General features: G+C 34.7%; 1 protein-coding gene across 4 annotated transcripts in view; it reads left to right on the top strand.

Moving 5' to 3' along the window:
- Nucleotides 1–17,034, top strand: part of AKAP6 (A-kinase anchoring protein 6) — a 292,740-nt gene that overhangs the window by 203,340 nt on the left and 72,366 nt on the right. For all 4 annotated transcript variants that reach the window (XM_039705045.1, XM_039705048.1, XM_039705046.1 and 1 more), the window contains 2 exons: nucleotides 8,971–9,119; nucleotides 15,021–15,141. In XM_039705045.1, coding sequence (XP_039560979.1) covers nucleotides 8,971–9,119; nucleotides 15,021–15,141 — 270 coding nt within the window. The remainder of the gene's footprint in view (nucleotides 1–8,970; nucleotides 9,120–15,020; nucleotides 15,142–17,034) is intronic.

The raw sequence follows: 17,034 nt of genomic DNA, 5'->3' as shown, positions 1-17,034 counted from the left end.
TTTAATGGGTAGTTTCAATATAGGCACAGCAGCTATCCTAGAAAAACAGACATAGGCATTTTAAAGTATGTCTAAATAAGACAAGTTTACCTTTTTCCAGGGAAGTAATCAAAATATTCCTTTTTGGAGAACTAAGAGTATGAAAGGAAAATGTTTATGGTTCCCTACTGGCACACAGTTATGATTGACAGGAAAAACCAACATGAATGCCACATGAGACATGTTGTTCAGGAACTTTCAGGAGGGTAGTAAATTGGTGTTGGCACAAACACAAAAAAAATAAAATGACTTGATTCAGCAGTTTTCAATTCTAAATCCCCAGGCTCGAAAGAAAGAAGTAAATATTCATCAAATGATCAAAATTTATATTGATTTTTATTCTGCATTAGCAGCTCAAAGTCAAGATTCTTGACAGGGTGGATGTCGGTTTGAATGATTCTCTTTGAAATAAGGATACAGGCACTGGGCTGAGTGCTACTGTGCATTCCTGAACCATAGGAAAAGACTATTAGAACCCTAGGAAGCTAAATTTTTTAAAGAATAGTATAAAAGCATGCTTGTTCTGTACTGTTTTGATAACTAAATTGTTGTTATTAGTATGTAAAGTGATTCTTGTTGTTCCTCCTTTACTCCATCCTTTCCATTATGATCTAAGGACAACTTTTTTTATGGTACTTCAAAGGAAACAGTATTTCATGTACTGTAGTAACAGAGTTAATATCAGTGCCTCCCAAAAGAAGTGTGTTAGAGTGCTAGTCTGGCAGAGAAAAAGAAGCAAAGATTGTAGCTGCACATTATATATCTGTAATTTTGCAGTTTATGCTAGGGAGTAAATAAAGATCTGGGGGAGGGGATTGGGGAAGGAGGGTGGAAATCCAGGGAAGGAGAATATGAGTGTGGATGCCGCACTGAAACACAAATGTGATGACTGTGATTACCGAGCTGGGAGATTTAATGAGAAAGCCTGTATTAGAGTGAAGCAGAAAATCATAACCATCACCTCTAGACTATAGGAGTATAATTGGATCTCAGCACCAGCAAAAGTGAATAAGTTAGTGACATTTTTAACAAACTTAAATATATTGAGAATAAGAGGAGAAGTTATCTTGATTACTGCACTGTTGCAGTATACTTTTTTTTAAGTTTCTCAGCTTGCACTAAAGAGATTCATTGTCATAAAATGAAAGAAAATAGTGTGTTTTTGTGAGGGGATTGAATAAGAAGCAAAGTATGGCAGAAATACTATAACTATCACAGTATTAACAAATTTCCCAAATGTCCTAGGTGCTTACAATTCAGTAAACATCTTTAACAGCATAGCTTTAAAATTAAATTTTACAAACATTATGGCTAATGCTTTAATAGTATGCAAATTGCAATGAAGTCAGCAGCAGCAAAGCTGACCTCTTAGCAATACAGATATTTTATGTTTAAAACAGTTATCTTTTTACAGTTCCCCTCTACCTGAGAAAGTGTCAGGTGCGTCAAGAGGCTCCTCATCAGAGGAGCATAAATAAACTCAAAGGAGCAGCAGCCTGTGCCTGATTTTTATACACAGCAAGGCAATTGCACAAATCAACATATTAAGCTATATGTTTTGTCGTTGCTAGAATAATTACTAATATTTTTGCTAAAACTCATCTGTATATATGGATAGGGAAAGTAATGTAAAGGGAAAAAGACTTAGCCTGCATTTCCCTGCTATTTTTAAATAAATTAATTTACATTAGTTGACATATCCTCCTTCAGAGTCTGACTATTCTTGCTTAATTGTGCAGTGGAGACAGACTAGTGTTCATATTGCACAATTTTATGTTATTAATAGTTCAATATATAAAAAGCTGATAAAAAAATCCCAGTAATTTCTCCCTGTAGGAGGAAAACATTGCGTAGTAAGAAAACATTCACATCTCTAGGGGTAACATAACATCAAATAGACTACCAAGGCATGGAGAGAATCTCCTTCAATTTCAGAGCAAGTTAAATAAGCATTCAATGAGTGTCTTTGAGGAACACAGTGTAGGAGTTTTGACTTCAAAATGTTTGACACTATTGAACTTCTCAAAATATTTGACTCAAAACATTGAATCAAAAGAAGATTTTAGGTCAAAACTTCTGCAATTTTTTGAGTTGATATGTCTAGGAAATTTTGGAACTAGTTATTAAGCACACACATTTTTAATTATTAGGTTAATAAATATGTAACATTTCTCAAGCATATAGAAGTTTAAAATGGACCTAGTAGGGTTAAAAATTAAGCTGTTTTGTAAGAATTGGGCTGTTTGGGTTTACAGTTGTTGTGGCATATGAAGAGGTGTCACTGAAGGAGATGGAAGGCATGTGGCAGCTACAAAGAAATGCACTCTATTATTTTGATGGGTTTGGCTGGATCTGCATCCTTGTTAATTTGTGTCTTCCACATGTCTTTAGCAAACACTGTTCTGTCATCCCAGCCCTTTCCATTGTTAGAGCAAGCCTGTTCCCCAACTGGCCCCCAATTATCAGACTCTCTGTCACTCTCTTTCTGGAGGCTGGACATGCAGACCTGCAAGACAAGAGAAGTAGAAAAGGGTCCCAGCCTTTGTTCAATTTCCAGTCTTACGAGAACTTTTTTTCACCTGGCATATTTGGGATGCTGTTGTCAGAAACTATTCAGTCTTAATTAACCTCTGGAGAGGTTAATTCTTTCATACTTTTCTTCAATGCTTTTTGATATTTATGATGTAGGGAACTTCTCTGGGTTTATAACTGAGATCTGTATAATGCACAGGGCATGCCATGCTCTTGTGTTGTGTTTAATGTTACCCTCAATAGAACGAGAGGCAGGTGAATAGTCAGGAATAAAGACACAAGAGGTGCAGATTTTAAATTAGTAGTATGATCATTGCGTCTTCACGAATTTGGTCAGACAATGCTGCTAAGGCCACACTACTTTTTGCATTTGCACTCCCCGGTCCTGAAGTCACAGGTCGTTGATTCTGAAAGCCAAGAGAAACCCTGCAAAAAGGTATTACTCTTATTTTGTAGGCTTCCCCCCACCTGTCCTCCCATAATTTCTGATGGCTCTGAGAATTGTCTGAAGTTCTTCTTGCTATAACACAGCCCTACCTATCTAAAATTTCATTTTGTAGTGTAAAGATAGACCTGTGCTGTTACTTAAACTCTACATGGAGTTTAAGTACCTTGATTTGAACAAATGTTGTTTTGTAATTTTGCTCATTCTATATGGTGGTCTCACATTGTTGTGATGGTTTCAGCACACTGAATAATGTAGCAATAACATTATTCTTTATATAAAAACATTTCTGAGATTTATGGCAATAGAAACACTTAGCTAAGATTTTAACTGGTAGCAAGCATGCCCTGATTAACAGAATTAATTTCCTGCATGATCAAAACACAGTGTGTCCTTTTTAATAGGACTCTTAAATATTCAGCTCAAAGTAAACATATTTCATGATACAGGATTTTTTTTTTAAAAAATTGATTCAGTTCTGAAGAGAGTGTGCAAGATGAAAAGTCAAGGAAGCCAAAAGAAGGAAGAGGAACAAACTAAGAAAGTATTCAATAGCAGCAAGGTCTCTGTTTTAATTATGCAGAGTAAGGGGGGAAAATCAAATGCCTAAACTTAGAGTAGAAGCTGTCACTCGAAGTCCAAGAAGCCAAATGCTGCCAAATGATGGCCTAGTGATCTTAAAGGCATTTCCAACCTAAATGATCCTATTATTCTGTTACACAATGCCTTTTAAAATGCTTGGTGTGCCTTCTTGAAAGTATTCCTTCTACCTTAGGTGTTTTCTTTAATAGAAGACGTGTTGGCTGGGCGTAGGGATGGCATGATGGATGATCAAATCTGTCTGTATAGAATTTTTGGACAAAGTTTTGCCTGCCAAAGAATGCTTTCTGTAATCTACATCTTCATGGAAGATATTCTGAGCCATATAACTCTCAACATAATTCTATTCAGTAGCTGTACTGTGACAGAGCCAGGGTAATTTTTGGGTTCTGTAATAAAGCCTTCTAATGAATACGCAGACAAGTATTCAGAATATTGTGACAGAAGAAAATGCTTGAGTATTTAAGTACATAAGTTCTACTTCATCAACTTAATTCTGGAAAGAAATTATTCTTAATTTTAAATCTCAAGAAATTTCACCAATTGCAGATATACAGAGTGACAAGCTGGAATATGCATCCTTTTTAAAAGAGACATCTGAGTTTGCAGTTCTTTAAAATATACATATGGGTGAGTATTCTAAGTCTACATGCTTTCTGGGGCCATCTGACCACCTCCTTGTTGGCAGAAACTGGATTGTGTGCTTTAATTTCAGAGGCTGTTCTTGTTCAACTTAAGTTCAGATAATGGCAGAGGAATGAAATGTCTGTATTTCTTATATAATTCTCACTAAGTACAATGTAGTGCAGCAGAAGTAAAGTTTCTCTACAGAACTGCAAGGAAAGGGTAATGCAAGATAGGATACTTTCATCATTTAAATTTAACTGAATGTATTATATATTTGCCTACAGGAACATGGTTCATAACAAATCACTTGTGCTCCCTGGGAGACACTGTCTGAAAATATTTTCCTTATAACACCAACTCAATGATATTTATTTTAGTAAAATCCAAAAAAAACCAAAAAACAAAAAACAAACCACTGCAGCAGAAAATCACTGGCTATGAGTTCATATATCCAATTTACATTGGTGTAAATTCTGAGTCTCTTGTTTGACACATTATACAGTATAACCTTTCAGTCTCCTTCCTCCTACAGCATGAGTCATTATCCCTTGTCTATCTCCACTTCAGAATAAGGTCATTCCAACATGTAGGTCTAACAAGAAATGCAATGTATTTTCATTGATTTGTATTGTCACTGATTACTCCTTCATGTTATATAGTGATCTGTACAGTAAAGGACATTTTATGTTGTCATGCAAAGCCAAACTTAAGGAACAGATTTGTACCCCAGGCTCTCCCAATTTATTTGTAAGTTCTTGATTTTTAGAAAATGAGCTTTAGAAAATAGCCTTGAAATTATTTACCATTATTAATCAATCACTAGAAATGAGTATTAGGTGCTAGTCTAGATTTTTTTTCACTTTTTTCCCAAACTGCAGTTTTTTCATAGTCTTGTTCAGAGACTGGTTCCTTCAGTTCCAGGAAAATGAGAGAATTTTATTATTCGATTATTGGAAATATTTCTATTTAATTTACAGCAGAATATTTTTAAATTCATTCCATCCTAGTTGGTAGGGAATCTCTAGAAATGTGTAATAAGTCTGTCATCAGCATCTTCATTGTCTTTTTATTGCAAAAATGGTTACTTAGAAGAGGACCATGAAGTGGAAAACTACTGCTGCGTATAATTACTGGCCAATTTTTTCCTTAGTTTTCAATTTTTCACATACTACATCCTCAAAAAAAAGAGAAGGAACTGAATTTTAATTCTAAGATGGGGCGCTAGGAGTAAGCAAATTATTACCTCCAACCCAATTTCTATTAGCAATATTTGGGACTATGAATATCCCAGTAGACTTTTTGAGGGTTTGCTAGATATCTGTGTCCATAAAGGTGTGTTTGTTGTAGAGATTGTTCTTGAAGTTTGTGTTATGTAATGAAAATTATATGTAGGGCAATCTGAAAATACACATAATGTAGGTTCAAATGTAAATCAAGTAGCTTTTCTGTATTTGATTAGGAATTTTCAAAGTTGTTACTTTTTTCTCCCAGAATGTTGCAAAACTAGTCCTTCATTACCACTAAAGATTTTAAGTAGAAAATAAACTGCAGTAGGTTTGTTGCATATCTGTGCTCTGTACTTTTTCCTATATTGTGCCTTGTACCTGTTAGCTCAGATTGTGTAAAATGTATTTTTTTGAGACTTAAACTGATCAATACCTACTCAAGGTCTTCAAAGCCTCTTTGGATTTGCAGTTGATATCAGTGTAACAGAGACAAAAAAAAAGCTTAAGTACAACAGTGAGATAGATGAATACATAGAGAAAAGAAATCAGAGAGATCCATCTGAAACTCTGTGCTGTCTGAGTTTGAGTTGCTGTAATTGTTCACGAATGTTGAAGATAGAAATTGAGTTTAAAAATAAAAATAGTTGATTTATAGAGAGATCATATTTCTGAACTGAAGGAACTGGGTTGTATTCAGGCTTCATAGGGTATGATGTTGATGGAGTTCACAATCCTTAGTATAAGAGGGCCTTATAGCTGCAAGGAAGAAAGAGTGGATTCTTATTTATCCCTCTTCATATATTTACTTGCCCTTTACATCCTGCTTTTCCTTTCCCCCACTATTCTATTTAATAGTTCTTTTTCTTCTCCCATTTTCTGTATTCATTATTGGTTTGCCTACAAATATTTTGCAAGTGAACAGCGTACGACCAACCTGTGAAAAGCTTCTGCCTTTATTTTTAACATTTTTTATTTTAAAATACAGAGGAAGTTGTAGGATGGGAATTAGAAAATACAAGGGAAAAAAAGCTATCTAAAATATTGTGATAGTTTTGCTATTTAAGAAATAGCCTGTGTTCATACAATTCAGGGCTCAGTTTTAATTATGATGTGTGATGTTCCAGAGCTTAGGCTACTCCCTCTTTTTGGAGTCTTAGGGTGGGAGCGGGTAAGGAAAGTTGTGTACACAATTTCAATAACAGCCAAGACCCCGAAACCTCTACCTAAACTCCAGCCAAAACTCATAGCTAAAAAAGTAGGAATTACTTATCTTGATTTACAAACCTGTCCTGAAAATAAGGGAATTCAAGTTTTCCACAAGATTTCCCCTGTAGGCTTAAAACACTCACAGATTTTAATTGACAGATTTAATTGTTTTAGAAATTTACTGGTCATTGACAGCAGGGCTTTAAGACTGAAGATGTCAACATATATAACGGAAATTGAAATTATACAGTGGATTACTGCTTTGTGGTAAAAATAAATCAAAAGAACACATTCATAGCTTTATGTGGACAATGCAAAATACTCTGCTGAAAGACTATCCCTATTGGTGAAGAATCCTTCCAAAAAAAGAAATTTCTTCAGGAACCTCTGAATACTGTGGAAGTGGACTCTTTATCAGGTCAGAGGAAAATGCACTTGAGGGTGGAAGGGGAACAGGATGGTGATGCAGATAATTTGCTGCTGTGGTTGTTTCTGAGTTATATAAATGGCAATTTTAATAATAGTTTCTGAGAAAATAGAGTAGTTTTATAGCTCTCTCAAATCTTAGCATTTTACTCTAACTGGACACTTCCAGCTAGTTTAGATATTTCTTCACTGGTAACTTCTATGGTTTAATTTTCCAATATTTTAAAATAGGTACGAAAGCCTTGAATTATATTTAAATACACAGTGAAAGACCTGCATGGACTAGTCAGAATTTTTATCTTCTATCTCCTTGGAAATTATTAGCATTTTATGTATTTTCTGGGGAGGTTTTGGTTTTTTTTATTTTGTTGTTGTTGGTTTTTTTGTTTGTTTGTTTGGTTGGTTTTTTTTGGGTTTTTTTTTGTTTTTTGTTTTTGCATGCTGGTTTTTTTGTTAATTTCCCAAAAACGTATTGGGATTTATTGAAAAACATAACTAATTTCACTGTAAGAATCAGCTGAGAAAGCTATAAAAGTTTGAATGAGAAATTTTAAAAGGAAATGGAATTTCCAAATCACTTACATGACTTTTCAGCAAAAATTACACCAAGGCAAGGCTGAAGCAAATATAGAAACTGTTATTGCCACTAGCTTATAAAGACATTCCAGCCTTCTTTCAGACTTTCCCTACTGACATTCTTCAGTGCCTGTTTCCCTTGACTTGCTTGCATTTTTCTTACGTTTTACAGACTGCCCTTCTCTCTAGCCCTTTCACTACTTTCTCTTTATGACTTCTGTTGTTCCACAGATTGGTAAGTCTGCTGTGCTGTCAGCAAACAAATAAACTCTTTACTTCCCTGCCTCCCACAGCAGAAAATAGAGGAGATTCCTTATACAAAATTTCTTCCATGCCATTTGCATTTACTTGCCATAGCACCAAATAGTTAAGCAGGCATTCCCCTCCTAATGGAAATAGCAGTATGTAATTACACAGAAGTAGTGATTTTTGAAGCCTTATCAAAATTTGTTATGTGTTTTTCTTTCAATGAAGTATATTAAAAGAAAACAATGGCATATTGGCCCCAAAGTGCTTTTGAACTTTACTCTATGCTCTGTTCTTTCTGCTGTTTCTAGGGGCAAGTGTGGTCAACAGCAGATTTTATCCTTGTGTCATCTGTTCTCTGAGCCTCAGAAGAATACTGATTACCACAGCTGCAATAAATAAAGTGTCTATTCAATAAGTTATGATGCCAAATATTATTCCACATTCTTCTGGACAGGCATAGGCTGATGGAAAACAGCACATGTCACTTACTGCCTTTTTCCTTGCAATTAAAGTTGCTGAGTTATCAGTCTGTACCACCTACAGAAAAGGAGAATGTGAAAAATGCCAGTCTGCTTGGGTTTGTTTACAATTACTATTTAAAAGAAAAATACCTATAGCAATACAGCTTTAATTAATTATGAAGCACAGACAATGTGTTAACAAAATAAATCCTGATGTCTGTAAGAAATATAACTTTATGTATCTAACTGTTCTGTCACAGTGCTTGGTTTCTAATATCTTTCTTATTCATATCCAGACATTTTTAGGCGGCATTTGATTGGATATACACCTCATGGAATATATAACACATTCTCTGATAGACACTTCAGTAGTTCATTTCTAGCATTTGGGATCATGCTGTAGTTCTTCTCTGACTTAATGGTTCAGCCTTTTTCACTATCACATACAAGGAGAAAATTAATGGTGTGAAAAGTTTGGTCTAAACTGTTGCAGTCCAAAAATATTTGTTTTACATGTATTCTTTCTGAATTATTTTTTTAATGTTCTGTTTTGTTTTTTCCCCTCTTTGTTTTCTTTTTCTAGGCTGAGGTTCAGCTATGCTATCTGGAAGCACAAAGAGATGCTGTTGAACAGATGTCCTTAAAACTGTACAGTGAGCAGTACAACAGTAGTAGCAAGCGAAAGGAAGAGTTTGCTGATATGTCAAAAGTTCACACAGTGGGAAGTAATGGGTAGGGAACTATTCTTTTTGTTGTTTTATTCTCACTGATCTGTTTTGGGGTTTTTTTTTAAAGTGATATACTTTTTCTTACTACTAGTTAACCAGAATTTTTCTTCCTAGGCCAAGAGGCAGGGAAAAACTGTTTCTATTGCTCTCTTCTTTTTTTAATTATAACGATGCAAAAACAATGGGTTCTGGATAATTTATCTAAATGATGGTTTGCTCATAGGAACACCTAATATTATCTAATAGTAAACTGTTACCTGGATTTAAAAAAAAATTGTGTCCTTTTTCTTTAGGCTTTTCTTCTCCAGTAGCTGCATATTATTTGATTTCTTAACATCTTCCTAGGAAAAATCTTCATAGTGTAATCGTATCTCTGCAAGACCTCTATAATCATTGTTCTCCTGGAGACTAAAAAATGTTAATATGAAGCCATTCAATTGTAGTTCAAACGTCCAGGTTTTTGTACTTCAAGAAAGCATTTATTTCAACTGTTTTCCTTTTTTTTTAGACTGTTTTTCCTCTACTTGTTTTTTCTTTTCATTCATGTTAGTGCACATATATACATGTGTATATCATATATAAAAGTGTGCATTCAAAAGCATTGTTTCTTAATATTTTGAACAAATTAATCACTGGAATATGCTAAAATGAGTTCTTGTTTTCCTCTCTTTTTCACAATCAATGAAACTTGCAGTTCTGGAAGAAGACTTTTTCTTTAAGGTCTTCTGAAAACCATATCTTCCAACTTCTAGTGCCCCAAAATGAACATAGAAAAAACTGCCTCTGGGATCATAACAGTGTAGACCAAAAGCAGGTCAAAGGACCCATCTAGTGCTCATTGTTTGGGGATGCCCTCATCCTGATGGAAGTTTCCTTGTAACTGGCAAGTAGCATAGAACTTTTGCCTGCAGTTTCCTATGTGCAAGAAAAGTCATTGACAAAGGTGCTCATGAGTTCTTTATCTCCAGAACTTCCCTTTCCAATTTTTAATTCAATGTTCAGGTCTTGGAAACACAGTTTTATTAAATTACCAACTGTAAAGACAAATGAGCCTTGTAAACATCCCCTCTTATTATACGGGAAGATGGCTGTTTTAGAAAAGTTGATGTGGGCTAATTATGTAGGATTACTGAGATCTTGATTACATATGCAGAAATCTGTCAGATTTTCAAACACGCCAGCACATCTAGTGCCAGCCATAAAAATAATTTGTTCAGAATTGGTGTGTATATGTATATAAATGTACACTGAGGGCTACATGTTCAAAGCCTGCTTCAAATTTTGCATCTATCACTGAATGTGAGCAAGGCTTAAGGTTGCAATATTGAGGAGGATGTAAGACACATCAACAGACACTTGATTTTCCTGAAGGGAGGGGATGTAAAGCTTTATGCTTCACAGCGAAATCCAGTTTGTAACTCTACATACCATATGTGGTTTCTTAAATGCACTTGTTTTCACTTGTAATTATATGCTTTGAACTGGAAATGATCATCTGCTAGTATTTAAAACATTTTTAGTGTTGTGGCCGCCCTTCTGGGCCTGTAAGGCCATCTCAGACCTTAGAGGTTCAACAGTGACTTCAGAGGCCAAAGGGCTGGAATCAGACCAGGACAATACCACTTATTCAGGCATTGTAGAAAGTAGTGGGGACTAAATTCAGCTGGAAGTCTTTTAGTTCAATGCATCTGAAGTGCTGTGTGGAAAAAAATGGAAATTCCTTTCAGCTATTTAAAAATATAATTGATGCAACATTTCCTTACTGCATAAAAACCACTGACAGAAACTCCACAGTAGCATGACCAAACTGGAGACCAAGATCTCTACGAGACGGGGCCATTTGCACAAATTAGGGTATCTATCCATTTGCTGCTGTGGAAGTTTGATGTAGGAAAAAGAAGAATGTCCACAGGGAGAACAAGAGCTATTTTAAACAAATTTTTTATATGACATGTGCGTGTGTATGTAGGAGATTTGGGAGATGACTTTGTGCAGGAAATAGCTAAACTCAGGTAGGGTAATATTTGCAGAATAGTGTGATTCTAGTGGGTGTGTGAGGAACCAGAGATTTCCTGCAAAACAGTAATCTTGTTAAAACAGCAATAGAGAAGATTTTTGTGTATTAGCATGAAAATGGCCAAAGTGACAAAGAGAAAAGAATGAGTATCCACTGTAGGAGAACAGCAGCTAGCCAGGAGGTAAGAGATACCCCAGAGTAGTTTAGGGCAGGTGCAAAATGTTGTGGCAAATCTGGCTGGAAATACTGTATCCCCTCAAAACTGGAGATAAGTGCATTCAGGTCCTGTTGGGAGATATGGGCAGCACCATTACACAGCAAGAATGCCAGATCCTAAGATCCTGTCATCAGTGGGTATTGGGCCTTCAGGAATGAGAGAAATGCATTAGAGGGGGCTTTAAGTATGTGCTGAACATAGGGAAGTTTTAAAACTGTTAAGGTGATAACTCTGAATTCTCCTATATCTCCCTAATAAAAATAAAAAACCATTAGTTTTTATTGAAAAAGAGTGAAAAGAGTTCCACAAAATTATGAACTGGAGACTTGAAGAGACATTTTGTCTGGCTGAATTTTTTGGTGAGTGTACCAGCGTGTTTACAGTACTTCTAAATGCCATGTGAGTTATGCCATCAAAGAAATACTACAAACTGGAAGTGCGTGTTAAACATGGAAAAAGGCTGATGGAAATACCTTCACATTCCTTTTTATTTATTAATGCCACAGACGAACTGGTTTTCTCATGAGAAAGGTGCTCATGAATTTTCATTCAAAATAATAAATTGGTGTCCACATTTTAAGAAATATGTTTAGGGTTCAAGGGATTAGACATGCAACTCTGCATATCTGATTCCTGGTTTACCAAGACAAAATATACTTCTTAATGTAATTTTAGTTATTACATAGCTAATGGTTTTATCTTATTAGCCAACAAACTTCATCAAGGAAGCAGTTTTTACCTGCCCTTTAACTAGTATCATAGCATTTTTGTTGGCAGTCTTTGGGTACTTTTAATAGAGGATTTTTTTTTCTTTTTCAATAAACAGAAGAACTAATTTATTCATTTTTTAGTGTTTGATGAATTCGTATAATCACCCAAAATTGGATCTGTTCTATGATAATTGCATCTTTGACACACATCAGTTTTCAGGTGTCTTGTTTTCCCTGGTTCTGCCTGCTGTGATATAAAAGAAAGATCTGCTAAGCTCAGGAAAAGTAGATTCTGAATAAAAAAGAAATACTAAATATACCCCAGAAGTACTGGCAGATATGTTCCAATCTTAACTTCTCTCTAGTCCTACAGTTTCTTGATTTTTTTGGATATCTTTTTAGCAGCTTAGTAACTTGCATCCTCTTCCAAACAGTAATTTAATAGTGATCACTAAATTAATTCATTTAGATGCAAGATATTAATTTTTAAAAATTTGTTTTAAAAAATATGTATCAGAGATATTCTAAAACTATTTAAAGTATTGCAAACATATAAAAAAATATTGATGATGCTCTGTAGACTGACTTCGCTATCTTCAGGCTCAGGCAAATAACTGCCATAGACAGTTGCTTAAAAACACTCCTATATGACTTGACTTCACTTCAGAAAACAAGAAAAAACAATGAAAACCAAAACAGACAAAAACAAACAAACAAACAAAAAACCAAAACAAAACCCAACCCCCCCAAACCGAAAACAAAAAAAAACCAAAAAAACCCCAACCAACCAAAAAGAAAAGCACTTAAAAAAATTAGGAGCCAATAAGTACATTATGTAATCTATGGGGAAGAAAACCAAATCTCTTTTGTCTTGTATCCCTTCCTGGGCTTTTTCCAGTGAATCCTGTTTCCCTCACTCTTGGTTTTGGGTTGAGTTTCTGTTTAGAACATTACTTTGAAATCAAAATATTCAGCTGTTTTCTAGTGCTTATCTGTGTTTTATAAAGGTCAGAGAAAAGTGTGTTTCTGTTTCTTTAAAGGCTTGGTTCATTTCAATACACAAATAAGTGGATCAATTTGGACTGTAGGTAAGACGTGGATCTTTAGACACAAAGCAGATGTTTGGACCCAGCGAATATTATAGAAAAATCCAAGTCCACTTCCTAGTGCATTTTCCAAGGGCCTCCCATGCCATTCTGTATGTAGGCTTTGTTTCACATCATCTTCATATATTAATTTAGGATTTTCACTGGTACAAACCATCCAAGTCCAACTGAATCTGCACCGATTTAGAGGTTATGAAATCTAACCTCTTCTGTTATAGAACATATGTTTTAATAAGTGCCTGTCAGTTTTATGTCTTTGAATAATATTTGGATAAGATGGAAGAGAAGAAAAGGAGCAGTAGGTACTGAAGATGCAGAATGGTAATACTGCTTTCTGAGGAAGGGATGAAGATTTAGTAATACTGCCAAATATACAATTCAAAATGGAGTTCAGTTTTATTTTAGTTTCCAAATGATATCTGAGTTAAATACCTCCTGAAACAGGAAAAAAGCCCTGAACTCCAAATGAGATTTATATTTCAGTAATAGTAACCTGTCCTTTTGTGCTTGCTCTTCTTTCTTTATGGTAACACTGCCTACCTTCTCAGGGCAGCAAGCAGTTTTAAGTAAGTGTATCTCATAAATTATTGAGTAAAAGTATACTAAGTACAGTGGATTAAACTAGAGGGTTACTTCAGAAGCAGGAATCAGTGCTTGTGCATTATACAATACTTTCTTTGTTGTCAATTCATTGAAAATAATACAGTGGAAGGCAAATGCATTCTTCTCTCTTGCCTGCTTTCTTGAGCAAAGACAGTTCTACTTGTCACAACTTTATCTATAAGCTTTCAAAATTACCACGCACGTGGTACTCTAGTTAATAACAAATAAAACTGCAATAGTACTAATGACATTAAAAGCGTGTTTAGTTTATTGTTTCTCTGTTGAAACACTTCTTGTTTTTTCGATGGCGTTGCTAAAAAAGTTCTTAATAATTGGAGAAATTAGCTTTAGTGGAACATGTGATATTCTTTGATCAGTATGGGAGTTTTTTGATACTGGCAAGGCTTTTGTTAGTTCAAATTTTGCAAATTTGAAGATCCCTTTTCAAGAGGTATCTATTTGACGAATGTGCAGTTTTTCAGCATGTACTTTCTGTCTTGCATCACAGTGTTTTAGAAGAATCTATGCTTTACTTATTCACTAGGCTTTCAATGGAGAATCACATTAATCCTTTTAAGCTCCTTATTCTAATGATTTATTTTGTTGAAAACCGTAGTGATCCTCCTTTGAATTTTAATGATTGCTGGCTATTCAAGGATTCATTGTTTTGACTTCCTGTCCTTACCTTTGTTTCTTACATGTCTGTAGGGAACACCTGTCTAATACTGTATCTGGCCTTAGTTCTCACTGGCTTACCATATTCACTCAAGCCTATCTTAAGGCGTTAAGTTGAAATGCTAGCTACTCATCCATGAAAATAAATGTAGGATATTTACAAAGATAGGCAGATAGACAGCAGAGGGATGGCTGAATGGATTGAGTAAATTTTGATGTAAATACTATTTTTGTATGAATTGTATTAAGGTGATTGTTGAAAAATTTGCTCAATATAAAGCCAGCACTGTAAAAATAATTAAACAACACCTATAGGGGATTTATATTTCAAAATTTTTGAAGCAAATGCAGTATGCCAACAGTTGTCAGGATTTGGCATCAGCTGCTGAATTTAGGTCATGGCACTGGCTTAAATTGGATTTCAGTTTTCATTTTCATCCACACTGTATAAATACAGAATGTCTCTTTAGAAATATAACTTGGAACATCATGAGTTTTCAAGAATATATTATTCTAATACAAGATTTTAACAACTACACAGTATTTATGCATAATACATTTTGTTCCTTATCTACAGCCTTTTGGACTTTGATTCAGAATACCAGGAGCTCTGGGATTGGCTGATTGACATGGAATCCATTGTGATGGACAGCCATGACCTGATGATGTCAGAGGAGCAGCAGCAGCATCTTTACAAGGTTAGCACTACCGTTACTGCTTTTACCTAGCTATAGAAGATCTGATTAGCTTGACAAGTCTTTCTCTCCCAGGATATCGCTGCGTTCATTGTATGTATCATGGTGTCTATTAGAATTCCCTTCCCTGTCCCCAACCTCATTTCCATCCCCTGTGCACTGACAGGCTGCACCGACATCATAATTGCAAGAAAGTTCCCTTTATCACATTCTATTTGGTGTAATTCTATAGAAGGACAAAGATTTGTCTTCAAGATGAATAGAAATAAATGAAACTGCATTAATAAATAGACTGAAACAAAATGAAGGAAAAAAATGAAATGGGAACTTTTAACAAAATGTGTTTTGATTGGAGCTTTCAGGTGGATTTTTATCCACCTTTCAGACCTCATCTGGAAAGAAAGACATTTGCCTTGATTTTGGTTTGCTGCTGCCAGAATTCAGGACTCTTCCAATTTAATTTTTATTAGCTACACATAAAGTAGACATTGTCATGTTAAGTCTTCACACTTAGTTGTGATTTGAGCAACGTGATTTTGAACTTGCAGGGTGAAGCTATAGGGTCTAATTCTAGCATTTATATATATATATATGTGTGTGTGTATATATGTGTGTGTACATATATGTGTATATACATACATGCATACAGACACGCGTGGTTTCTTTTATTTGCCATTGCAGCCTTAACCCAGAAGATTTATCATTTATTTTAGATAGATAATACTTGTAAGAACTTCCTCAGAATGTGTGACTTCATTCTAAAATTGATTCAGGCTTCACTGTGTGTCTGAGGAGCTATGGGTCTGAGGGGTGGGGGGGCAAGGAGGGGCTTTCGACAGAAATATCAGGCTGCAGTAAATCTTCCTCATTTAGGCAATTTTTATTGGAGTAATTCTGACAGTTGTCATCCTTGAATTGCTTTGAGCATATGGCATATTTCAAAGAGCAGATTGTGAATCATAAAAAATAAAATTAATAACTAACCACAGAATCAGCAACACTATAATGACAAGAAACAACTACCCTCTAGCTTTTTTTTATTTCTTATCAAATAAATGGTATATTCAAGGTCAAATAGAAGTTATTCTCTTTCTTCTATGATTGCATGATTTGATAATTTCTTAAATATATTTTTTTTTCTTGCTTTAGCATCCTATTTTCTTGATAGTCTCTTTGAATTTTATTCTTTCTTATTTTAGTTATTCTATTTAAAATACCCAGTAAGAAGGTGTTGTCATGTGAGCTAAAATATGTTTATAAATGCAAATATAGTTTGGATCCAAACTATTTTAGGCTCTGAGTTTCATTCACTGGCCTCCATTTCTTGCTTTGACAATTATTTTTTATTTTTGCTATTGTCTTTTTCCTAACACTGTAAGTACTTCATCAGACTTAATCACATATTAACAGACCTGGCCTTGGCCAGGCTCAGAAATAAACAATGTCGGAAATAAGTAAATATTTTCTTGTAAGTCTAGAATAAGGTGTTTTGGTAGTTAGTGCCTGCCCATACAAGGCCAGCTTGTGCCATGGCTAATTTAATCACTAGTTTTAGTCCTATACTAAAAAAAAATAAATATTGATAAACGTAAGTTTTATGGTAAGAATCCATCCATCAATATGAGAAGGAACAAAAATTAAGCAGCCAGTTCAAGTATTTTAGATCCTATTTAGTATACTTCCTTTCTTATTTCCAAATGTAACCCCTAAAAATAATTATAGATGGTAAGGCTGAGATAATAGTGCATTATGAGAAGAGTAAAAAAGGGCAACAATTTAATAATATGTGCAGTATAATATGGTGGAAAAATGGATTATATTATATATGCAAAATGGGAATAGTTTCTTAATATTATGAAATTCTGAACTGTGATAGGCATGACACTTCTGAAAGCA

Source organism: Passer montanus, unplaced genomic scaffold (assembly GCF_014805655.1).
Source record: "Passer montanus isolate IOZ18808 unplaced genomic scaffold, ASM1480565v1 scaffold18, whole genome shotgun sequence".
Taxonomy (NCBI): Eukaryota; Metazoa; Chordata; class Aves; order Passeriformes; family Passeridae; genus Passer; species Passer montanus.
Note: the sequence above shows the minus strand (reverse complement) of the source record. Positions and strands in the feature narration are given on the sequence as shown.